Source organism: Muscardinus avellanarius, assembly GCF_963383645.1.
Source record: "Muscardinus avellanarius genome assembly, chromosome: 6".
NCBI lineage: Eukaryota > Metazoa > Chordata > Mammalia > Rodentia > Gliridae > Muscardinus > Muscardinus avellanarius.
The window spans coordinates 101,934,527-101,962,078 of NC_137791.1; the positions used below are offsets into that span (position 1 = coordinate 101,934,527).

The window sequence follows — 27,552 nt, forward strand, 5'->3', positions numbered from 1 at the left end:
GCTATTTATTTTGGAGACTCACAGTTTTGGCTGTGTTATTTTAAAATGTGCTGGGAATGGGTTCTAGTGTAATTTATAGTTAGGAAAATGTGATATCTTACCTTTGCATAGCAATTATCTTCATGGACCCATATTTGTGACCAAATAGGTCTAAGGAACATTAATGGTGTCTGTGATTTTGGGCAAATTGCTTCTGCTTATGGGTTTGGTGTTGATTTCTCACTGCACCCAATTGATTGCTCCAATCATGTCTTTCACTTTTAGCTTTCACTTCTTTTTTAGGTCCGAGTATATTTTTGTCATATTCTGTTCTCACTTGTATTAACTTTAATTCCAAAGTACTAAATCTTATTTATATCTGCACTTAGCCTGTTGGTCAGCATATAGGTGATGTACTGACTTCTGCTCACAATATAAACATATTTCTATGCAGTGATCAGTGGATGAATAAGAAAGTGGCTACTTCCTATGCACCAAGCGCCACTCAGAGGAAAGAATACTGCGTAAGGCTGCGTGTCAGACAATCTGGCAGGAGACAGTTCAGTGAGCTAAACTTTGCTCATGTATAGGCACAGAGTCCTCTGGAAGAAAATTAAGAGAGCTTAGCAAACATGAGTAAAAAATGAAAATACTTCCAAAGGAATTGATATTCAAACTATTAAAAAAAAGATGTAAAGCAGGAGGAAGGGATGAAGAAGCAAGTGGAAGAGACTTTCTCAGGAGAAGAAGGGCAAGTAAAGAATTCCTGAACCTGCAATTTGTTCACTCTGAAGCTTGTTCAAAGGTATAGATGAAAAAAGACATGAGGGCAAGAAGAATAAGGGGAGGGAAGAGATTAAAGAAAAAGTTGAATTAGTGATGAATACTTAAAAAAAAACAATATACCTCACAATGCAATTCATGGTGGATTTTTAAGATGATTCACTAAGTATAAATTTTAGAGTATCTTATAAGTATGTTTTATGCCATTAAAATGAGGATAAATTTTGGTCGGATAATACTGGAGACCTTATGTTCATATATGCACATTAATATTTACATATTCCCTTTACTATGATTCTGTGGTCTGCACTCAAATCATCATTAGAAACATTTACCTCATGATGAATGGCTTCATTAGTAGTGGTTTGAGGCACTATTATTTATTCATCTATGAAGGTTATAAAGCTTGTATTAATTCATTTTCCAGAAACTATTGTTTTAAGTCTCAAATGTTTTCTTAATCTCCAAATGAGGAAAAAATAATATATTTTCCTATTATTCCAATGCTTGACTTTAGCTTTTAATATAATGAAGCTACAATCAATCTTACTTTAAATTTGGTCAATCTACTTTATAAATTAGGGGCCATAGTTGGAGTAAGAAGACAGCATGGACATGCATTCTACGTGTGCTCTGATTGATCCATTAAACTCTCTCTGCCTCAGGTAATCAAACTTCAGTGTTATAACATTTGCTGTGGATGTGGCTTATACAAATCAATGAATTAAATATAGTTTCTAATGCCCCAAAGAATAATGCATTAATCATTTATTGAAATTTGAGTTCATAGCTTTATCTCAGATCCCCACCCCCTCTTTCTCTCTCCTTCTCAGAGGAGAAATCATATGTAGGTATGTAGATTAAAAAAAAACAACACAGAAGCCAACTATTTTGTGTCATATCATGCGATCTTCACTTTGTAACTCGCTGATTCTTTACTTTCTGGAGGTCACATTTTGCCCTAAGGTGGACACCTCGTTCTACTGTCTCAGAGCAGAAGGGAGTTTTTTTTTTTCATTTATGTTTCAGTTCTCACATATGACGTTGTTTTTGCAGTATCTGTACTGTGTGCAAGTAGAAATTAAAGTGGGCTTAAATCTATATAATTTTCATTTTCGACCTGAGTATTGGGGTTAGAAAGCTAATAAAATATGAGGCATTCCCTTGCTCTAAGAAGTAGAAAGGGAAATGGAGAAATTAAAGGGATAGATCAGGATTAGAAAAAGGAATAGAGTAAGTTTCCTCTTCTCCATCCCATCCTCAGTAAATGTTTATTAAGCATCGACCACAAATTTAACATTGTAAAGATGATAGCAGGAAAGTTACATTGTGTAAATACAGTCTTTTATTGTTGGTAAAATGGAATCAGATTCGCTTTAAATCCTTTATTAGATATAGGTCATGCATGTAGTTAAATATGCAGTTAGAAATTTTGCTTGCAATAGAGCTAATGGACAGGTTGCTCTTCATTAAAAATGTATATCCTAAATATATATGGCCTATATATTTACACATATTACCCTCTCCTAGTGGGATATATATATGGAGAGGTTAAGCCCTTCCTCGCCCGCCCGCAGTCTTTTGTGGCAGTCGCTGCTGGAATGCCAGCGTCCCTAGTAATTTCACCTGGCATCTGGGTTATAACCAAAACCTATTCTCCTCCCCTCTTTGCTCCATAATGAGAGTGCAGGAAACTACTTTTACTGAGCTAACATGGAGGAGAGAGACGAGGAAGGATGGATGGGAGAGAGGAAGAACAGAAAGAGAGGGACAACTGCAGGAAGAAATGGAATGAATGAAGGAGAGATGCAGCCCTCCTCTGGGCTGGTTCAGGTGGCTCCCAGCCCGCTCTCCCGGGCCGGCTGCCGGGCAGCATCTCCCGCAGGCTGGCCCCCGGCCCCGCCCCCTAGCGTCCGAGCCGAGCTGCGGCGCCGGAGCCTATCTCTTTAAATGACAGCTGAGGCTCGGGTCCCAGCCCGGGCTTGACGTCAGTGCCGCCTCCCGGGCCCGGGGAGTAGTTGGCGCCGCCATCCGCGCTCGGGGCTCGGGGCGCGCGGCTCGCTCGCTCGCAAGCTGCCGGGGCGGCGAGTTTTCTTTGCTCGGCCCCTCCTCCTGCCCTCCCCGCGGAGAGCCGAGCCGCAGCCCAGCGCCTCCCGCAAGTCTCCCTCACTCTTCCCCGCCGTCGCCCCAAAGGAGCAGCGGCTCCCGCGGACTCCTCTCCCGCGCCTCGCTCCCCGATGGAGCCGGGGCGCCGCCGACGTCGCCGCTCGAGCGCGGAGCCCTGAGCCCCGATCGCGGAGCCCCGATCGCGGAGCCCGGAGCCCCGGGGTCCTGAGCCCGGAGCCCCGAGCCCGGAGCGCGGACCTGAGCGCAGCGCCCGCCCGGAGGAGCGCGCCGCCCGCCCAGGGTGCAGGCGCCCAGGCGCACGCAGCGGACAGGGCGCTTTGGGGCTCCGGACACCCAAAGTGCTGCTGTCCGGGGTCGCCCGGCCGCCGGCGGGGGCACCATGGCTCTGAAGGACACGGGCAGCGGCGGCGGCACCATCCTGCCCATCAGCGAGATGGTCTCGGCGTCCAGCTCTCCGGGCGCCCCGGCGGCCGCCGCCCCGGGGCCCTGCGCGCCCTCGCCCTTCCCCGAGGTGGTGGAGCTGAACGTGGGCGGCCAGGTCTATGTGACCAAGCACTCGACGCTGCTCAGCGTCCCGGACAGCACTCTGGCCAGCATGTTCTCGCCGGCCAGCCCCCGGGGCGGCGCCCGGCGGCGGGGCGAGCTGCCCAGGGACAGCCGCGCGCGCTTCTTCATCGACCGCGACGGCTTCCTGTTCAGGTACGTGCTGGACTACCTGCGGGACAAGCAGCTGGCGCTGCCCGAGCACTTCCCCGAGAAGGAGCGGCTCCTGCGCGAAGCCGAGTACTTCCAGCTGGCCGACCTGGTCAAGCTGCTGTCGCCCAAGGTCACCAAGCAGAACTCGCTCAACGACGAGGGCTGCCAGAGCGACCTGGAGGACAACGTCTCGCAGGGCAGCAGCGATGCGCTGCTGCTGCGCGGGGCGGCGGCGGCTCCGGGGGCGCACGCCGGCGGCGGCGGGGGCGCCGCGGACAAGCGCTCGGGCTTCCTCACGCTGGGCTACCGCGGCTCCTACACCACGGTGCGGGACAACCAGGCCGACGCCAAGTTCCGCCGGGTGGCGCGCATCATGGTGTGCGGGCGCATCGCGCTGGCCAAGGAGGTCTTCGGGGACACGCTCAACGAAAGCCGGGACCCCGACAGGCAGCCCGAGAAGTACACGTCCCGCTTCTACCTCAAGTTCACCTACCTGGAGCAGGCGTTCGACCGCCTGTCGGAGGCCGGCTTCCACATGGTGGCGTGCAACTCCTCGGGCACCGCCGCCTTCGTCAACCAGTACCGCGACGACAAGATCTGGAGCAGCTACACCGAGTACATCTTCTTCCGTAAGTTCGCGACTTGGACACCTCCTGCCTGAGCTGGGCCGGCCCGGGCGGGGTCTCCCCCGCAGGGGTGTCCCCAGCCGGGGCTGATTTAAGTTGATTTAAGTAGACCGAGCTGGACTTGCAGCTGGTCTCTCATGGATGGAGTGGGTGGGACACTACTTATCCTTCTCCCCCATACGATCTCTCTCTCTCTCTCTCTCTCTCTCTCTCTCTCTCTCTCTCTCTCTCTCTCTTTCTTTCTCTCATCAATTTAATAGCACCCAGTCCCTACCTGGTCCTCTTCCTTATTAACTTTTAGATATTGACTTTGCCCCGCCCCGCCTCGCACCTGTAGGCTTTGGGCTTCCCTGGACCTCGGGTTGGAGGAGACAGCGCTGCGCTTACAGGCCCTCCTCCTCCAGCTGGGCTTCTAGGGATCAACTTAGGTGTTCCTAAGTGGTGTGTCTCCAAAGGGCAGAGTTCATGGCGCCGCGAGACATTGCCCCTTGTCGCCAGGTTTATGTTCTGTGGATTCTGTGGGGCACAAGGTCCCCAACAGTGCGCCTTGTGGACCCGGGCAACACGAGCGAGGAATGAGCCTTAGAGCGGGTCAGGGCCCGGGCGCGAGCGGGGCAGGTGGAACCAGGGCCCCCGCTGACCAATAGAAATGCAGGGCTTGCCGGCGGTTAGCATCTCCCGTGCCACCGCCCAGGACTCTGCACTCCGGAGGTTGCGAGGAGCTCGGAAGTCTGAAGCGCAGCCTCTCTGGGCTGGAGATTAGAAAAGGGGCGTGGCGTGTGTGTGTGTGTGTGTGTGTGTGTGTGTGTGTGTGTGTGTGTGATTTCTGTGCCTCTCAGGTGCGAAGAGCAGGGATGAATCCACTTCTAAGGTAAGCGCAGCGACTTTCTTCAATGAGAGAATAAAGAAGAGGATTTCGCAGAATATTTGGCAGGATGTTTATTACAGTGCGCTTCGGGAGGGGCTCTGTGGAGTTGAAAGAACTCCACCAAATGCCAGAATGGAAACCCTCAGGGGCTTGTGGGTAGAGTGGGAGTGTGGTGGGCACTTTTTCAGGGACGAGTGTAAAGCGAGAGGGAAACGATTCAAAGGCTATTTGGACAAATGAAAAACCAGCTGGGATGGCAGCATGAACATTATTTGGGGAACATTCCCCCGCCCCCCCCCCTCCCTTGGCAACACAGAAGAAGCTTTGAAACTTGTCTGTAGTGTTAGGGAGAGCAGCACTGAAAGCACACTTAACGTAGAAATAGATCAGCTTTCATTGTGTCATTTTGGTAATCCACTCACTATTTGGGAGCTGAACATTTTTTTTTTCCCCTACACTTTATTTTGACTAGAGAAGGGGTGACCTCTCCTGGTACAGGGGCAAAGTGGATTAGAAGATGTTTCAGTGACTGTTAATTCTAGTAACTTAAAAGGTTGAGTGACACAGTACATTAAATCTTAGATTGTCCTTTTAAAAAGTATTAGGTTTGTCCACTGAATTGGTAAATGAAAACCAAATTGTCTTTATTATCTGAAGGTATTCTTTGTTGTAAAAAATATGGATGGTCAGGAAAGACACACAAAGGAAAGTACTGTTTTATTCATATAAAACCTCTACAATATAAGGTAAAGTATTTCAACATATTTTTACATCATATCCCTCATCAATGGGAACTTTACCAACTTTTTTCTTAAAGAGTTTAAACATCTAAGTCGTTTCATTTTCAAAGACATATTTCCAGCCTTTTCAGAAGATGATGTAAAGTGAACTTTTGCCTTTCTGTGGTTAGGGTTTTTTGTTAGAAGATATAAGCACGAATGTTTTGCAGAGTTGAGTTTTTTAAATTTTGGAAAATTTTTATGATTCTGGTATTTTTTTTCTCTAGAAAGTTGTGGACTTCAAATTGTTCACTATTTTGATCTGAAGAGATAATAGTTTGTCTCTACATTAGGAAAAATAATGCCCTTTAAAATAGTATGTTGAAGTGAGTAAGTACCAATTTAACTGAAAATATAAAATGAGAGACTTAAAATTCAGGATATGTTTCATTTCTGAAACTAGGAGAAGCAGTAAATAAAATAATATATTCATATTATGAATATGCACTTGCTGAATACTCACTTTTCTAATGATCACTGAGGTTCATTGATAATACTCCCAGAAATCTAGGGAAACAACCCATCATCTTCAGTGGTTCCTAACTTTGGAGGAAAGTGCTGAATTCTATATTAAACATTGTTCTTTTGAAGTAGCAACCTGTTCTTTGATCAGTCAAATGTAGCTTTCATTTTTAATTTTGGTGGTAAAATTTATCTTGAGTGCTAGTATACATATATTTATTTATGTTTTATATAGCTTGCTTATATTTTCACAATTTATTTTAAATGGAGATATTTTAATAGTTGATGAATCACAATAGACTGTAAAAAGATGTGTATTTCAATCCTCGCTTTAGGTAATAACAGGATGTAATTATTTTGTTTGATAAACCTGTATTTTAAAAGTTGATTTGCAATATTCATAAAGATAATATCATTGGATGACCTCATTGTACAGTTACTTTTTATATGAAAAAGAGCTTTAATATATTTTATTTCCCCTTTGACACAGTTCCTTCAATAAATAATTATTTGTTGATTCATTGTATAACCTTTACGATTTAGCACATAACACATTTATCAGTCATTTTAATGTTTTTTTAAATTCAAGTTAACATGTGAACTTAGTGGTTTGATGCTACTGCAAAAATGGCAGAAATATAGCTATTTTGAACATCAATTTTGGTCGTCCCTATCACTCCTAAGTTCTTATAGTAAAGAAAAGAGAGGAGAAAGTGGTTCAAATCCCAGACACTGCCATTTGCCAAATATATAATCTTGGTTAAGTTATTCACTTTATCTGTTAGTTTCCTCACCTGTATAATGGGGCTGACACTACCAATTTTGTAGGATTTGATAATATAAGTGCTTAGAAAATGTCTGATACCTAGTCAAAGATTAACAAATGCTAGTGTGTTACTATTGCATGTAATATTCTAAAGACATTATAATTCTGGTCAAAATTAAAATTTTATTTTAATTATATAGACACGAGAGTTAATTTAATTGTAACGTTAATTAGAAAATTATTTTCCAGTTAAAGAATATCATACCAAACTTTCTGAAGTTTGAAACAACTAATTGAATAACTAACTTCTTTCATGGAATTTTTCAGAGCAAATCACCTAGGCTTGTCAATTATACTTTAGATAGTTTTTCTGTCTCAACTCCAACAGAACCCATCTATGATTCAGAGCCAAGAAGTATTTTAGCACTTTCCACTAGGACTTGGAACTTCAGCAATATTTTTTTCTTTCTTTTTTTCTTTTTGGTACTGGGGATTGAATTGAGGAACATTCTACCTCTGAGCTATACCCTCGGCCCTATTTTTTTATTCTTTATTTTGAAACAGGGTCTTACTACGTTGTGGAGGACCTCACTAAATAGCTGAGTCTGGCTGCAAACATTTGCTCCTCCTGTCCCAGTCTTGCAAGTACTGGGATTACAAGTGAGTACCACCACACCTGGCTATTTTGGCAATATTTTCTGATAAATATTGAGCTGGATTTCTATCTCCTTAAGTGCCTTGTTTAAGTTGTTGAGTTCTTATACTCAAGGTTATATACAAGCTATTAAACATTATATGACAGCTTCATTTGACTACATGGACATTTTTATTTGCTTTCCTTCCCAAGTCTTTACTTATCAAATCTTTCCAGTACACCACATCATACAGTAGTACGATGAAATTTCATATTACTCTTTAATACTGAAGATGAATTTTCCTTTCTTGTGGAAAACAGTAATTTGTTGTTTTTCTGTTTTAGGGAATGTCTAGTAAGTGTGGCTGTGGTTGTTTTTTACAATAAGAGACAAAAAAGGCATTTTATGTTTGTGCAGTATTTCATAAACAGTAGATAGTTACATGCCTAAAATGCGGTGTGTGGATTATTGCAAAAAATTTAAAAACCTCATATATACAGACTAATAATTGCATATAAAATTGTGATTCAAGTTTTTCTAGATAGGTAGGTAGGTAGGTAGATGATAGATAGATAGATAGATGATAGATAGATAGATAGATAGATAAAACATTTAAAAAAGCTATGGCCATACTAGAGAAGCTATAGTACTCTTACTAGTATTCTTTTGGAAAGATATCCATTAGTTACGGTGTGGTTGAGTCTTAGTTACATTCCTAGTCTTTAGAGAAGCTGCCATATTCCTAATTAGCAGTATGTATTCCCTTCATTTCTTACATTTAGTGAGTTTTTGGTAAAGGCACTGCTGATTATTCCTGTTCTCTTAATAGTCCTCTCAGTTTTGAACTCCAAATGTTGTTTGAGAAACATGTGTACCCCATTCAACAATGGAGCAAACAGAAGATGACAAAAACTTTGCATACAAAAAAGTTGTAGTATAGCATGGGCTCTTGTAGAACATTGAACTCTTATGCATTGTGGTCTTTAAAGGTATCTTCTTCACAGTGTTATGGATTTATCTTCCCTTGCTATCCTGGTACAACTTTGTGCAAATCAACTTTTACACAGCTCGTGGGGGCGAAAGGTTGAAAGGCCACAGCTTTGTTTGGCAAGGTTCTTTCTCTTTGGGAGATTATGATGCTGGTACTCACAACTTGCATATACATGTGTGAATCTGTGAGTACTCTGTAGTTAAAAATAAAACATGTCCTCTTTATATTTTTTGTAAACTTTTTATTGGTGCATTGTATTCATACATCATAATGGGGTAAAAACTTGTGTAGATGTCCTCTTTAAAAAAGAAAAATACACTGGGTGTAGTGGCGCATGCTTGTAATCCTAGCACTTTGGTGGCTGAGACAGGAGGATCATGGTTCACCAACAGCATCAGCTAATTAGTGAGGCCCTTTGCAACTCAGTGAGCCCTTGTTTCAAAATAAAGAATAAAAAAGTAGGGCTGGGGGTGTAGCTCAGAGTTAGAATGCCTCTGGGTTCCATCCCCATTACCACTAAATAAATAAATAAATAAATAAATAAATAAATACATAAATAAGAAAACTATGCATGGAGTTAGCATTTAATTGTTATCTATTCTATTGCCATCCGCTATTAGCTGGCATTAAGTTGAGAAAATGAAATTAATAGTCTACTTATTTTCGGCCGGGTGTGGTGGCGCAGGCTTGTAATCCCTGTGTTTGGGAGGCTGAGACAGGAGGATCACAGGGGTTCGAAGCCAGCCTCAGGTACTTAGTGAGGCTCTCAGCAACTTAGTGAGACCCTGTTTCCAAATAAAATATATAAAAGAAAAGATCTGGGAGTATAGCCCAGAGGTAGAAAGCCTCTGGGTTCTACCCCCAGTACCACCAAAAGAAAAAAAATAGTCTACTTACTTTTCAAAGTAATTCCCGTTACACTTAATATTTTCATTCATATTTCATAATAATGTATATTTCAGAAGTGTTAAGAGAGTCAATTTAACATGTTAACACACAGATAAAGTAAATTCAAGTAGTTACTTTTTGATTAAAAGTAATACTTGTAATTTTAAGACTTTTATCTTATTTATTTATTTTTTGGTCTGGTTCTGGGATTCCTGGGAACCATTCTACCTCCGGGCTACACTCCCAGACCTATTTTATACTTTTATTCAGAGAGAATGGCTTTGAAAATGTGCAATCCTACTGTTTCAGCCTCCCAAGTGTGGAGATTACAAGCATAAGCCACCGTGCCTGACCATTTTAAGACTTTTATAAAAGTAAGAATAAAAATCCCAAGCCAGGCGTGGTAGCGCACATTTGTAATCCCATTTTTCCTGAGGTGGAGACCAGAGGATCACGGGTCGCAGACAGCCTCAGCTACTTAAGGAGGCCCTTCGCAACTCAGTGAAACTCTGTTAAAAAAAACAAAAAAGACTAAAAAATAAGGAGGGGGTGTAGCTGAGAGATAGAATGCCCTGGGTTCCATCCCCAGTACTGGCAAAAATAAAATAAAATAAAAATAAAAACCTCATATACAGAGACTAATAATTGCATATAAAATTGTGATTCAAGTTTTTCTAGACAAATAGATAGATGATCGATAGATAAAACATTTTAAAAGGTTATGATCATACTAGAGAAGCTGCTGCAGAGATGGTATGCAAGTATCATTATAGTACTCCAACTTTTATTCATTTGGAAAGATACCCATGAGTTATCCTATAGTTAAGTCTTATGGTAGTTACATTCCTAGTCTTTAGAGAAGTCTTTAGAGAAGCCTCCATACTGATCTTCATAGTGTACTAATTTATAATCTCTCCAACAGTATATAAGAGTTTCTAATTCTTCTACATTATTGTCAGAATTTATTATCATTTTAATCTTTTGTAAATAGAAAATACAACACACTTTATATGTTACTTTTTAGAAGGTGGCAAAATGAGGAAGGCATTTTAGTTGAAATCATTTTTGTTAAATTTATATATATTTATATGTATTATATTTATATATAAATATATTTATATATTTTATTTGTATATTAATATATTATATAAATATGTATTTATATATAAATATACATATAAATAATATAAATAAATATATATAAATATACATTTATATTTATATAAATATACTTATATTTATATAAATATATATATGTCTATTGGTCTAAATACTGGGTATATACTTGGTAGCATGAGATTCAAAAAAGCACCAAATATCTGCTGAATATTGAAATTGGATTTTAGTATTTTTGAAATCTAAAAATTTTATGAAGAATTTTAAGTACGTGGGAAATAGAATTTTGGGTTAACCTATATATTTTATACAGAGAAAAAATTTTAGGGCCTCTTTTGAATGAACTTTAGGGCACTGGTCCCACTCAGCAGCCAGAAGCCTTCAAAACATGCTGCTGACTTATGTAATCCCATGTGTTATTTAGTAGTAAGAGGCTGCACAAGGTTTAACAAGGCTCTACCTAAGGTTAGAATGAATTTATTAATCGGAGCTTAGTCATTCCAATCAGTAAGTTAACCACTCTAAGCTGTAAATGTAATGGAGAAATTCAAGCTGCTCATCTGAATGTAGGTGCTCTGCCCCTGTCTTCCACATACTTATCAGTAGTTTCTAATAACCATATGTTTATATTTTACCCTTTCCCCATATTTTTCAGTGCTGGGGGGGGGATTCTTGGGCCTACATATACTAGGCAAGTCCTCTACCACTGAGCTATATCCCTAATGCTTGTACCAATACAAATTTTGTTACACTTTGCATTTTCAAAAATAAAAATACAGGAAGCATTCTCAGTTGAGTTTCTATCATGTATACAATTTTTGTGACTCATTGGCTTTGTAGTGGATCTCCTGGTATCATAGTCATGTAATGCTGAGTGAACCCTTGTGGGAAACTCCTTTACATGGAATGCTTACACTTCTCTACATTTTTATTGCATCTTATTGGTCCCTCATCATTTTGTTTTTCCTACATATGCAACTTTGTGCTTTCATGTTGATCTTCCACATTGACTTTCTCTTTGAGAGTTTAAGTCTCAATTATACACTCTCGATGCTCAATGAAATGGCTAACAACAGCTGAAGCATTCAATAATATATGTTTTCTGAATGAATGTGCAGATAGAAGAGTGAGGTAGAGATGCTGAAGAGTTCATTACGATGACTCCTGCTGAGACCCAGTTTTATTTCAATTTAAAGTAAGTTTATGGAGTAGCTACCAGACCATGGCAGAGGTTCAGACCTCATGTTTAAAGTGATCACAGTTTGCAAGTTTAAGTTGTGTTACAAAGGGATTTTTTGGTATTTTTGTAAGAGGCAGAAGTAATTGCATTAGAAGTTGTTACATACCACAATGAAGAATGAAAATAAATAAAATGTTAGCTGTGGGAAAGATTAAAAGACTCTTGTAAATGAAGTTATTAGAATGGTAAACTTTCAAATGTAGATATAGTGTTCAACGTAGCCACATCTACAATAGCGACTACTTACCCTTTAAGAAAAAAACATAGCTGGTTGTGGTGGTGCACACATATAATCCTAGTATTTGAGTGGCTGAGAGAAGAGGATCACAGGTTCTAGGTAAGCCTCAGTAATTTAGGAAGGCCATCAGTAACTCAGCAAAATCTTGTTTCAAGATTAAAAAAAAGGAGGCTGGTTGTGGTGGCACATGCTTGTAATCCCAACATTTGGGAGGCAGAGACAGGAGGATCATGGTTTGTTAACAGCCTCAGCTACTTAGTGAGGTCCTTTGCAACTCAGTGAGAACTTGTTTCAAAATAATAAAAAATAGGGGTTGGCTCAGAGGTACAATAACCCTAGGCTCCATCCCTAGTACTACAAAAAAAAAAAAAAAAAAAAAGAAGGTCAGGGGTGTAGCTCAGAGGTGAATTCCCCTGGGATCAATCCCCAGTACCTGCCCTCCCCCACACAAATATTAGAATATAGAATGGCTGTGCCTCCAGATGTGTTCCAGCTCTATTTTGGTGTAACTTAATTTCAGGACGCACCTGTCTATACTGATAGGCACTTCCAAAGGCAAGGATCTAGTTAGCTGTGTACTGTACTCTAGACTCAGCTTTTAAAAGGCATACTAATATTCACTTAACAGTTATTACTGTTAAGTGATAAAAAATCAACATTATTTTACCTATACTCATTACCTTTGTGTCAAGGTAGTTAATAAAAAAGAAACGTTATTTTGGCCAATGCATCACAGAGTGTCTTGCTATTTAATAGGATTCTTGTTAGTTGGCTGCTTATTGACTTATTCAGCTGTAAACTTATGTTATTTCCTAATACACTGTAATCATTCTCAAGTTAAAATAACCAAAGAATATAAGAAATCTATGTAGTGTTACAAATTTCTTTTTTATTCTTCTAAATTTTTATTGGTAATTTGTAGTCATACATCTTAATGGGGCACAAGATGGTAGAGGCTTCCATGCACACATCGTTCAATTATCCCTTTCCCAATTTCCACCCCATTCCTTCTCCCTCCCTCCATCTTATGTTTGTCCTAGAGATTGACGATGATATGTTTGTGAGTGTACATCATGTTCGTTAGGGAATTTCATATCACCAGAACAGTGAATTGTTGAAACCACTCAGTTGTGTTACTTTTATTTCTTTTACCAGATAATAGTTACAAAGACCTTGACATGGGATCTATAATACTTCTCTTTTCTATATAATTTTCCATAATTACATATTTAAAACATTTCTGGTACAAGTAAAATGTTGAGATCAGTCCTGTGCGAGAGACTATGCTGGAATCAAAGCCTTAAACACTATGAATAGTTTAATGCTTAATGTTTTTTAGTCGAATTTCTTGAAAACATCTGGGTCTAGCTTTGAGGTCTTGAGAATAATAATCTTTCTTCTGAAGGGAAAGTGGGGAAACATGGTATTCACCTTATTGATTTGTTGTGATTAAATGAAAAATCCATATAAAATATAAGGTAGTATCAGGCACAAATTAAGTACTCAATACATACTAGCTACTACAACCATTTATTAATGATAAGGCTGCAAAATATATAGCAAATCCCATTTCTCTACATTATTTTTTGTCACAGAATTCTTTTTTTGAGAAAATTGAAAGCAACACCTATTCAAAGCTACCCTGTAAATCATCTGCTACATTTAGTGAGTTTTAAAGTTATTGAGTTGCTAAATGTAACATAAATTATAATATACTATGAAAGAATTTGTTCTAGATGGTTCTTTATTGCTTGGGGGTATGTAGTCTTCTAGGGTTAGTGATGGTATTGATCAATTTTGGTATAATTAACAAGTATTAATGAAAGAGTTCTCAGAACATGGGATAGATTTGGACAACCTTTCTTTTACTCCTATGTTTTATATTTCTGATGAGAGCTTTTAGGTCTGATTTTCAACAGTTTTATGCAAGAGAACAAATTGTCAGAGAGCCACATGGGCTCCAACATTGCCCAGAATTTGGGCACTTGGCCCAAATTTCCAGCTACATTTTAAATTTAATCATGTATCTTCATAATCTTAGGAAATCTGTTAGCTGTGAAGTCAATCAACTCCTATTGAAACTGTCCTTTGAATATAAGTTTTCTAGTTGCTTTGAAAGCCCAGGTATTTGAAGGAAGTATTTGGCAACTACTCAGCGGTAATTTTCTAGCATACTAACCTTTTTGCTTCCAGTTGGTGAAGGCTATATCTGGCATGACTCTTTGCAGGTGGAGGACAAAAATTTGTGCACATAATTCTGAGGCAGCATCTACTTTTATTAAGAAAGTTGCTACGGCAGCACCTTTATTATGAATGGTGGAAGAAATTGTGGTGTTTGTGAATTATTGGTGTTATCTGAATGGAAAATTTGGAAATGAGTCCAAATTAAGGATGGCCTTAATACTATGATGGGTTGATTTAGTATGCCTCATAGAGAGTGATAAAAGTTATACAATTGCCATGTAACAAAAGAAAAGGAACTTAATGTCAATTGTTAGTATTGCTGATTAATGGAATCAAGAATAAATATGCTTAGATACGTAGCATCGAAGTTACTGTAGCTTAGTATGATCATTCTTTTTCTTCTACTGGCCTGATGTGTTTCTAAAACAAGCAAAACCCATTATATTTCAGTTTTTACTTCTTGTATTAGCATGTTTGATTGTAAAATAACCTTAGTTCTTTAAATATGTTTTATAGCTGCTTCTATCAAACCACATTTTTATAATAATAATCCATTATTTAGAATTCATGCCATGAAACTCAGTAATACCAGTATTTGATGGACCCAAAGGAAGGAGAAAAGATTTATCACAGTTTTTATCACAGTCACTGGACTTTCAAGACTCAAGGAAACCTTTTCTGTCAAACTGTATGCAATATATAATGGGTTGAAGATATGTTGAAACCCTAACCACATGCTCCCCTTGTCCTATACCTCAGAGGGTGACCTTATTATGAAATAACATGTTTGCTGAGGTATTCAATTAAATGAGGTCATTATCGTGGGTTTTCTTCCCATACGATCAGTATTCTTAAGTAAAGGGGATATTTGGACATAAAGATAGGCACATACAGAGCAAGAACACCAAGATGAGAACGAGAACATGAGGGCAGAAGCAGAAGTGAAGTTTGTATGTGGCAGGGAATGCCCAAACTGCCAACAATCCACCTCAGGTAGGATGAAGCACTGAAAAGACCTCCCTAAGGTTCTGGAGGAAACAGCTCCACTGATGTTCCAGGACTGGACTTTAGCACTCAGAACTGTGGGGAAATGCACTGCATCTCTCTCTCTCTCTCTCTCTCTCTCTCTCTCTCTCTCTCTCTCTCTCTCTCTCTCTCTCTCTCTCTCTTGCTTTTATTGGTGCATTATAGTCTTAGATAATAATGTAAAGTATGTTGATAGTGGCATCCCTTCACACAGTACTTGGTCCCCCCTACCTCCCCATTTTTCTCCCTCCCAATACCAAGTGCCCAGATTGATAGTGTTATATTTACTTATAAACATAGTAGATGGTAGTATTTCCATTAATGAACCTTAGTCTTTCTCCTCCCCTACCCTTCCTCCCTGGCTCCTCTGAGAATCTCCTCCATTATCTGGAGTCCCTCTGGTATCCCACATTCTTCCTAGCTCAAGCGTATTAGAGAAAATATCTGTGTCCTTTCTCTTTCTGTGCTTGGCTAATCTCACTTTACACATTCTCCAGGACTTTCCATCTTCTTGCAAATGACATTATTTTGTTCTTCTTTATTGCTGAGTAGAATTTCATTGCATATTTTTTACAATTTTGTAATCCATTTATCTGTTGATGGACACCACAGTTTCCACAGTTTGGCTATTGTAAATTGTGCTGCTGTGAACATGTGTATGCATACATTACTCTAGTTCTCTGGTTTTGACTCCGCTGGAAAGATACCCAGTAGTGGAATAGCTGGATCATATGGTAGAAATTCATTTCTATGGCTGAATCTATTTAATTTAGGATGCTCTGTTATAGTGGCTCTAGAAAACTACCATGGTAATTTCAAACTCTTTACCATGTAAAAAAAATTGAGTCTGAAAAGTCAATGGTTTCAAATACTCTATTTTTCATAGGTCATTTACAGATGGCAAACTCCACTCCAGCTAATGTCTGTTAGGACAAACTTATCAAGTATAATAGACTACTGCATGTAATATAATATAATATAATATAAATATAATATAATAAATATAATATAATATAAGATAATATGTATAATATAGTGTAGTGTAGTGTAATGTAACATAACATAACATAACATAATGTAAGGTAGCATAACATAACAACATAATATATATAATTATTGTATATAATAGTTGGAAGGGCAGAGCTTCTAGCAATGAATTCCAACCCCATCATAGAGTGGGGCTTCTAAGGGAGGTGCTGCCTTCTCAGTGTTTGGGAGTGCAGAATTGAGAACCTTCCAGGCATCTCCAGGAGCACTGTGCTCTAATATTACACATGGCAATTAAAAAAATAGTTTATAGCACCCTTCTTTCTTCTCTGATGCCTCTACTCATCTCACAAGAATGCCTGGGGGTGGGACCTGAATTACATATAGAACCAGGCCACAAGAGAGTCTAAGAAATGGAGTTTTAAAATACAACAACATCAACAGATCCTCAGGTGCCTTGCCACCATTAGTCTCCACAAATCTGTTTCGTGTTTTTGTTACAATTTTTAAAGTGCACACCATTACTCATCACCACATCACTCTCTGGAGTTAACCATTCTGATTTACTGAATGTGAATCCTCACATTTATGTGTATCTTGGGAAAGTAAAAGTTGCGTGCTGTTTTCTCTTGCTTATATTTCTAGTTTACGTATGTATTATCTCTCTCATTGAGCATTCCATTTCAGAGACTTCTTCAGTTTCCTGTGTCCACCTAAGTCAAGTGGTTGTTTCTAAACTACTACTTGCTGTTTCCAACTGCTACAGGTTGCTCCCCACTGTATCTCTTATCTAACTCAGGCTGCCTTCAATCTGATCATAAGCACATCTATAGTGGACCTGTGTGAAAATTCTTGAAACATGCATACCTGGGAATTTCTGAGACTCTGGCTATGTCTCTTGACTACGAGTGCACTAGTCTACACACCTAGAAGCAGCTCACCTGGATTCCCCAATCTCCTCTTTCTTCCCAGTACTTGGTAATGTTCACCTTCACAATTGTTGCAAAAATAGGTGATTTATTATTAAATTTTACTTTTCTGATTCCTAATCACAAAATCTAATTTCTAGGTTTTCAGTCTTAAGATTAAATGGGGTTTGGAAAGGTTTTGAGTTAGCTAGTTAAGAGAATTCACTACAATCTCTTTGGCCACCTTCTACTCCTATTAAAATTCCAGGATACATGATCCTGCTTAACATGGTAAAACTGTCCTTTATGAAAATTAAAGTTTTCTAAACTGCCCTAACAGAGAACACCAAGTCTCACCAGCCTGCCTCCATTTTGGAACCCTAGTCAGTACTGCATCATGCCAAGTCTGAATGTGAGTCCTTGTGGACCGCTTGGGTATGCATTATGTGACTATATGAAGCTTGCCCCTATTTTATTCAATAAACAATCTCCAATAAGAGCCAGGAGGACCTCAAGGAGAGCTTTTGATCTGAGAATGGGAGAATGAGAAGCACACAGCAGGCTCAGGTCTACAGCAAATCCTTGCTGTGCAGATGTAACAAAAAGTCCTTTTACTGGTAATAGAATTCCCTGTTAAATCTATCTGGCAGCACCTGATTCTTCCATTGAGTAAAACTCCCTTGCCAACAATTCTTCGTGGCCCTCCTCTCCCCATTTCTGGAAAATTCTTTCCAGTTAATTGTCCCCCACAGCCACTTCTGAGGTGTCAGTGGCAGTGCGCTCTCTTTGCGGCTGCACAGATTCCATAGCTCATTTCCTATCTTTGTAAGTCAGGGGCTTGTGAACTGTTTTAAGAATTAAATAATCTAGGTCCTTCATGGCCAGTCGTGCAGTTTCTGTGGTAGAATAATTCCTTCAAAATCATTGTGCACCTCAGATCATTTCATGAGTGAATTAACCCAAATCCTTTGTGATTTTTAGGCTCAAGAATTATTTTATGGACCCTGAAAATCATTTATTTTCCTCTCTCTTAATTTAATGGTTTGGGAAGAAGTTGCCTGCTCTGTCAGCAGGGCAGTAACCTTTGTGTGACACTCTTGGCTCCTGCCAGGGCTGCAGTTTCCAGTCACTACTTGGATTTTGTTGTTGCCATTGTTTTAAAAAATATTTGTATCATGCAAATTTGAAACACAATAAAAAAGACAAGATGATTCAGAGCAATCTCCCAAATATCCATCTTATAGATTAAACAATGATCAAAACACGAATTTGTCTTTCTTCTTTTCCTAAAGAATTTTAAAATAAATAGAAAATATTATATTTTATCCCTATACACTTCAACATCTAAAATAAAAAAATTGGCCCTTTTACTCATAACCACTATTACATTTTCAACCATTGTAAGATAAATAAAAATTTCTTGGCAATATCTGATACAGTATATAAACTTATTTCCAAAAGAATCTAAAAATATTCTATAGCTGTTTCTTTTTTAAAATTCAGGACTAGAGACTTTAATTTTGCATCTCTTTTCCTTTAATATAGAATAATCCTTTCTCCTCTCTTTACCTCTTTGTATTTCTTTCTCTATGCTTACATGCAGTACACCAATTTGTTTACTGAGCAAATAGTGTTTTGCTTACCCGATTAATGCCCCATGTCCTGCCAATGGGTGTTTGCTTTCTTTTGGTATCACTTAAATTGTTTCTTTGTCATTATATTTTCTATAAATGGACATTGAACCAGGCGTGGTGACACATGCTTGTAATCCCAGCATTCGGGAGGCTGAGACTGGTGGATAGTTGTTCGTTCCTGGACTGCCACAGCTGCTTAGCGAGGCCCTCACAACTCAGTGAGATACTATTTCAAATATGAAGAGACTAAAATTAAAAAAAAAATAGGGCTGGAGTGTAGCTTGGAGGTAGAATGTCCCTGGGTTCCATCCCAAGTACTGCAAAATAAATAGATAAGTAAGTAAATAAGTAAATAAAAATAAATGGACATTAATTCAGCCTTTACTAGATTCAGCTTCTATCCTTTTTTGGTCAAGAATATTTATAGATGATTCTATGTTTTCCATTTTGCATAGATAATCTGTATACTGTTTTTAATCACACGTGCTTGATAGATGTAAATGGTGTTATGTCTGATCCTTTCATTGTTTAAGTTCTTATCAAATTATTGTTTAATAGTTTTATCATTGCACAGGGATTCTGGCAAGAGGTGAAGAAAATAAAAAGATCCTGGCTTATTGTTTTGCTTCTTCTACTTTTAATTTTAAATCTGGTGAAAAATCGCTTAAATATCTTGAGGTCACTTATCTCCCACCTGGTATAGCACCATATTCAAATTCAATTGTCACCAAAATTAGCTATTTTACTTATTATTTATAAAGAACAATGGTGATGCAGGGGAGGAAAGAACTGCCTGAATTGAATGGAGGGTTCAGGGAAAACATTAGAGAAAAAGTGACTTTGCAAATCATTGACAGAACTCTGGGTATGCATGCGATAAGGCTTGAAAGATGTGCAAATTCATGCAAACATGGTATGTTCAAGAAATCATTTGATTTGGCTGGATATTAGGAAATGTGCAAATGGGGAAATCTGGAAATAAAGGCACAGGAAAGTTGCTCTAGGCCATTAAACACCCGGCAAAGGACTTTAAACTAGAAATTGATGTGATCAGATGGGTCTTTGCAGGAAGCAATTATGGAAGCAGAATGGCATATGGAATTGAGGAAACTAAATTTGTTTGGGTAGCTGGTGACTGTTGGAAAGGTTCAGAGTAGAGAGGAGCCAATGCACACGCATGGTAATGGGGGGAATAAAGGATGAATCCTGGCGCTATGTAGGTGGTGTGATCAAATGAATTGGGTGTAAGGAACTAAAGCAGCTGGCAGCTGGCCTGTGACTCATTCATTCAATTTATTGGGGTAATGTCTTAGAAGAAGGAAGAGAAGGTAGGAGACTTGGTCTAATCTCCTTATCAATTGGATGGTCAAGTAAAAGAGTGATATTTTTTGTTAGGAAGAGCTTTATCTTGTGAAGGCCTTTACCAGATAACCCTGTCTATTGACTATTGTGAATAAGTACAGAACTATATGCATGATTCCCTGATGTGATATCACATATGCTATTTATTCATTTTTCATATTTTAAGTATGTAACATTGACATTTAAAGATGTATAAACTCCCATATATGTGAAGGGGCCCCATAATACTTTTTAATTCCTCTTGGATCATTCTGAGCTAGAGAGTGAATGTCCCACATGGGAAAGAAGAAACTTGGAGGTTATGTGGGATATTCCAGACCATTTTTGTTTCATGTATGCCTCCATTTTTTAAATTATTAGTGAAACTTGATCCTCTGATTTTTTATGAAGGTCTCATTTTATCATCTGAACCTATCTTAGCTTAACCATTATGACCTACTGGATGTGGAGAAGTTGGAGAAAGAGGTTTTAAAAATCACTCTACAATTTGCAATAGCTTTCTTTCAGAAGGGGGTGTACTGACTGATAGGAGCCCTACCTTGTTATAGGTCAATTTTAGATCTATTGAATATACGATATCTGTACAGTTTTCAGGGAGATGTCCCATATGCAAGTTCTGGAGGTCAGAAATGATCAGTGAGTTTGGAGAAGAAGAAAAATGTGTTGAAGAAGTAGGTAAAGAAGAGGCTAAAAATTCTATTGAGCAAGACCAGAAAGGCATTAGATGTACCAGAGAGAAGAGTGCTTGTGAAAGCTATGGGGGAAAAATTAAGCACAAAGAAGTGTATATCCAACAGTGTAACTGATGACTAGAGCTGGCTACACATTAAGACTGAAAACATCTATTGTATATACCAACTAGGAGCTTATTAATGACTTTAAAGATAATTAAAATAATTATAAATTTATAATGGTAAAATTATATAACTGGAAGATAATCTCTGATGTGGATACAAAAGTAAATAGAATAGATAATTTGATTGTCCCCTTTTGTGGATTCTTGACATTCATGAGATGAAGAACAGATTAGAACAAGTTAAGAACTTCAATAAAAGTGGTCGATGTGACCAAGTGCTTCTTCCAGAATGGATGGAGAAATAAATAAAGCTGTGATGTCTAAGGTACTTGTAGTAGTATTAGTATCACCTTAGAGGTTAGTTAAAATTGAGCTTTTGGACCCTACTGATTATTATGCTTTGAGAAGTTTTCTGGATTAATGCTTAAGAATGTGTCTAATATAAACAAGTTGTTTCTGAGAAAAATAATCCTCTCACTAAAATATTATATAAAAGAAAGGCAAAAGATCTGTGTAGAATGCTTTTAATAAGAGTAAAATTAATGACTATCCATGCATTTAAAGGCTGTATGGAGAAATACTTTGTTATTTAGATTGAAGTATGATATTTACTTATTTTTTCAAAAATTTTCTTAAATTCTTATATTTTAAAATTAAAATGAATTGTGACTATTTTTAAATAGGAACTAATAAATAATACATATGTTCATCTGCTAAAATAAAGATATAGGAATGAAATAAATCACTCAAGAAAATGTTTTAATCAGGATAGAAGGAAGAAAGACATAAGGCATTTTAACTAGAATTAGGTATAGAGGGAAAGCCATTTGACAGGAACACAAATGTGCTAGTCAGTTTCCATCGCTGTAACAAAATATCCAAGATAATTATGAAGAGGAAAATTACTTAGTCTTATAGTTTTATTAGTTCTTGTCCAAGTTTGAGTGACCCTTTGGCTTTGGGCTTCTGGCAAGATTAGCAAGTCATAGCAGGAATACTTGGCAGAGGAAACCCACTTAAAATATCAGCCAGAATGGAGAGAAAGAGACAGTGACCTAGGTCGCACAATCCCCCTCAAGAGCATGCCACCATTGACCTAATTAGGGTCATCCCACGGGGCTCCACCTTCTAAATGTTCCACAACCTCCCAAGAGTGCCATTCTGAGGACCACACATTTAACCCATGAGCCTTTAGGTGACATTTAACATCCAAACTCTAGCTTTGGAGTTAAAGTAGTCTTTTGTGAGAAGTAAATTCTATTTACTTCATAATTTTGCTTAGGGCAGCCCATGCACTTAATACCCTAGAGACTAAAAATGCTTCACTTTTATTTACTTTTTTTTTGACAAAGATCTAACTTGTCCAAGTGTCATGGAACGAACAATAATAATTAGAAATTTCCAGACCTGTTTGCAAAATCACTGCAGGGATGTGAAGGAAATATTAGACTGAAGAACTCCTGAGGTCATAAATCCTATGGTCTTAAGAAAATCCCAAAGAGCATTTTAGAGAGATGGCTGAGGTATGCCATAGATTTCTGGTCACCTAGGAGTAAATCTCTCAAAGGCTCAAAAGCTATTCTGATAAAAATTGAGTACCAGAGGCCAGGATGTTCTTTGAAAGATACAGACTAAAGAATTTTTGCTTTTGTTGTTAAGATTTCAGTGAAGCTTAACATTATCAGAGCCGGTGACAAGGTCAAATTCACAGATGAGTAATCATTCAGCTTGACTATTTAAAAAGGAATATTAAAATATGTGTATCATCCTAGGCATCATCTTGACTTTCAGGTAATTTACTATATGAGACAAACTAAAATAGGTCTTTATCCTGAAGATACTAGCAAATATTATAAATATTGAGACAAGAGAAGAATGATGGAAGTGGATTAACATGGAATTCTCTTCTGAGTGCCACATCTGTGCTATATACAGATCTCCCTAGTCATTTATATGTTAACATGTAAGTGGTATGTTTGACTTAAGATATCCAAGGTAAGTAAAAAATCTCCTAATCTCTTTCTCTTCTCTCATCTCTTCTATTGTCTATTCAGTAATATGCCATTAAATAATATGCACAAGCCAGAAATTTAGCAACCTACCTTGACACATTCTTCTACCTGTTTAGCTGTTAGAGTTAAATTTCTAGTATCTTTTCACTTAGAAGTATTTTATCTGAGGGAAGGCTTTGGTGTCCCATGGATATCTGTGAATATTCTGATATTTGTTCACAATTTTATGTTCAAAGTCAACTGTACATTTTTAGGAGAGAATGAGGTCTCTAGTATTTATAAGATTTTAAAGAAATCTGCAATCAAAAAACAGTATTGATAACACTGATTGCTAGTTTGATGAATTTCTTAACTTTTGTGTTATTGGTTTCGTGGGTTCTTGCACTTTCTATCAGAAGAACCAAATGAAAGCACAGCAAACAGGAATGAGACTCTATTATGCTCAAGTACAAGCGAGACATCACATGGGTGATGAAAATCCTGGGCTGACTGAGAACATGATGTCTACGTGGAGCCCAAGGGCCCAGTTTCTCGATGTCCTCACATACAGCAGTAGGGTTCTAGTTACACCTGTGCTCCTCTTGATCATGCCTCTTCATGCAATACATGTTTCATCTAAGTCTCCACCTTGCGCTGAGATTTTTACTATGCTAATAAAGTAAAAGTAGCTATTAAAGACTTCCGTGACTATACTACATGTCTGCTTCTCACCACATGGAATCTTCCCCTAGAAACTGGGATCATCACTAATACTATTTTCAGAATAGGACAGACCATTGTCTTGTCTCAGTAGCTTTGATTTTAGTGACCTCATCTTGTCTGGCTCTGGCTCCCTGGTATTTCTGCTGACCACAAAGTCTCAGAAGGCTGAGCTGGCTTTCTGACCCTCATCTCCTGGTGTGTTATCTTACATCCATTTGCTAAAAGACAGGTTCATTTTTAACTCCTAATTGTCATGTCTGTTAACACTGTAAGTCTGAGCCAGCTTGGCTGTCTCACATGTGTGAAGAAACAGAGAAGTTAAGTGGCTTTATCAAGATTATAGGGCTAAATTGATACAAACTAGGCTGGAAGCTAAGCCCCTGACTTTCCGGCCATTGCTCTCCTTAAGGCATTTAGCAGTCAAAATCAAATTATTTTCTATAGAGGTGATCACTTCTTATCAAAAATAAAACTCTTGGTAAGTTACAAGGTGCTTTAAAATTCTCCAGAGAAATTGACTGTTAAACCAGAAACAAATGTTTTGGTTAGTCAAGTTAAAGACAGTTATTTTTTTTTCTTCCTTTCTTTATTTTTCTTACTAGTGCACTGTAGTCATTCATCTTAATGGGGTACAAGATGATAAAGGCATACATGCACACATCACTCATTCACCACTTCTCACCCCATTACCTCTCTCGTCCCTTCCTCTTATGCTTGTTTTAGAGATTGACTTTGATATGTTTGTGAATATACATCATGTACATTAGGAAATTTCCCTCTTCACCCCTCCCATCCCTCTCTGTTATGTCAGCTGGTTTGCTCTTCTGTGGTTTCTCCTTCTTCATGTAGATTCCTCCCATGTCCCATTTTCTCCCCAGCTTCTGCATGTTAGGGAGAACATCCAACATTTTACTTTTTGTGACTGACTAATCTCACTTAGCATAATGTTCTCAAGTTAGATCAATTTACTTGCAAATGACATAATTTTGTTTTGCTTTATGACTGAATAAAATTTCATTGCGTACATATCCCATAATTTTGTAATACATTCATCTGTGTGATGGACATCTTGGCTGGTTTTTTTCATAGTTTGGCAATTTTGAATTGTGTGCTTATGAACATAGATGTGCATACAATTGTTTGGTAGTTTGGTTTTCATTATTTTTAATAAGTTCATTATTTATTTTTATTTTTATTTTACAGATAAATTTTATGTGTTTTTTTGTGATACTGGGGGTAAAACCCAGGGGCTTTTCTACCTCTGGGCTATACTCCTAGACCTATTTTATACTTTATTTGGAAACAGGGTTTCACTAAGTCCCGAGAGTCTCACCAAGTAGCTGAGGCTGCCTTCAAACCTATGCGATCCTCCTGTCTCAGCCTCCCAAGCACTGGGATTACAAGCGTGCACCACCACACCTGGCTTATGTTTTTATTTTTATACTTTTATTGGTATATTAGATCTGGTTTCCTTTTGTTGCAAAGTGGAGTCTTAAACTGTGTCTGAAAGTACTATTTCTTGATTGAAAATAGGATGAAATTTTTTAATCTGTTGAGATGATAATCTATTGAGATGATAATGTGATTTTTGTCCTTAGCTCTATGTATTGACTTGACTATGTTGAGCCATCCTTTATTTTTTGAATGAAACCAAATTTACCATGATGCAGCAGCATCATGATGTGTCTTTGAATGTGAATCCCTAGTATTAAGGATTTTTGTATCTTTGCTCATCAAAAATTGGCCTTCAATTGTCTTTCCTCAAGGTATATTTAGTTGGTTCTTTATGAACATAATTAAAATAAATTTCTTTTTAAATGGTATTCTTGACCAAGGGCCTCCACCCCCTAACCCATAATTATTAGGTAGGAGGAATAAATTTCAGGTGATAAATTATACAGTTAGGTGACTATAGTGCAATTGTAAATAATAATGCAACCATAGTGTAATTATAAGATATAATTATACAGTAAGGTGACTATAGTTAATGACATATTATATAGTTACAGAAATATTATATTCTTTTACAACATAAGGAGAGTGGATTTGAAATATTTTGTTCTTCCACAATGTATATTCTGTCCTTTTACTAAAAAATTATAACTATGAATTATCATTTAGGTAATTAATGCATTTGTCAATTAGATTTAAACATTACACAGGGTATATATATTTCAAAATATAATTTTATACATGATAAAATGTAAGATATTATCTTTCAATTAAAAAACAAGACAATAATAAATGATATTTTATAAAGAATTCCACACATTTTAACTTAGGTTATTCAGTTTAAATTATCTTTTTATTTCTCTCTCCCTTCATTTTATATATGTGTATGTGTGTGTGTGCGCAATTGTGTGTGTATGTGTGTGTGTGTGTGTGTGTGTGTTGTTTTTAAGCCAAAATGAAATTATCTCCTTATACTTATTAAATGCAAAGCTTGCTGATTTGTTAGACTTAGATTAATGTAAGCATAGTGTTGTCAGTTTTTTTTTTTGTCACAAAATACCTAAGAAAAACTACTCAAAGGAGAAAAGGTTTATTTTGGGTCAAGATTTCAGAGGTTTCAGTCCATGGGCAGCTGTCTGCAAGTCAGAAACATCAGGGAAGGAGGGTGCGTGAAGAAAAGCTGTTTGCTTTATGGCAGTCAGGAAGGGGAGAGAGACAGAGAGGAAGAGAAAAGAAACCCAAATGAGTGCAAAGAAGAGTCTAGAGACCAGAGACACTCTTCTAGGACTTGCCCCAAGTGGCTTACCTTTTTCAACATAGTTTCCAGCACTTCCCAATAATACATTCCCTTGTGAATCCCTCCATTGATTATCCATTATTTTCATCACAGCTCTTATGATCTAAACACTCCACAAAGCTCCATTGTGGAACACTGCAGTGCTGGGAACCAAGTTGTCTACACATGGGCCCTTGGGGGACACCACAGGTCCAAATTATAGCACATAGTTATGTGGCATTCCTGTTGAAGAGAAGTCAAATAGTGGCTAATGTCAGCTTAGTTTTCATTGCCTTTTGTCCTTACATATGCAGACAGAGAAAAAGCAGCAAATCATACTCAATTGTGGAAGTGATCTATGGTAAATAAATCCTTCTTCCCCACGAGTGGATTAGTTTTCTAAGACTGCCATTAAAAATTACCACAGACTGGGTGGATTAAAAAAATTGCTATTTTCTTACAACTCTGGATGCTGGTAGCCTATGATGGAGGTATAGCAGGCATGGCTTCTTTTGGGCCTCTGTCTGTGGCTTATGCATGACTATATTCTTCTGGTATCTTCACCTGGTCTCCCCTGTGTGTATCTTGTGTCCCAAACTCTTCTTTAAAAGATACCTGCCAGATAGGATTAGAGCCTACTCTAATCACCTCATTGAACCTTAATTACCTCTTTTAAAACACCCCACATTCAAGTAGAGTGACATTATGAAGTGCTGATGGCAAGACTTCAACAAATACATTTTGGGGGTGGACTCAATTTGGTCCAAAGCAATGGAAACTGTGTAATAAAATTTTTATGATTGGTAATATAGATATTTTATGATTAAATTAGAAGTGTCTATGTGTTTATATTTTAAACAGGTCTAAAACAATCTCCAAACTTAAGTTATGTAAAGAAACCTGATATTTTGAAGGGAAAAATGAGCACAAAATGCCAAATAAGATAGTTTTTAGCATACGCTTCACAAACAAGAATTTAGTTGTCTTTAATAGTACGTAAAATGTTTAATTTCTTTTCT

General features: G+C 38.1%; 1 protein-coding gene across 1 annotated transcript in view; it reads left to right on the plus strand.

Moving 5' to 3' along the window:
* Positions 1-3,268: 3,268 nt before the first annotated feature.
* KCTD8 (potassium channel tetramerization domain containing 8) overlaps positions 3,269-27,552 on the plus strand; it is a gene marked incomplete at both ends in the record, with an annotated part of 273,534 nt that continues 249,250 nt past the window's right edge. Inside the window, one exon of the mRNA XM_080698168.1 lies at positions 3,269-4,214. Within this exon, the coding sequence (XP_080554294.1) occupies positions 3,269-4,214 (946 nt within the window). The remainder of the gene's footprint in view (positions 4,215-27,552) is intronic.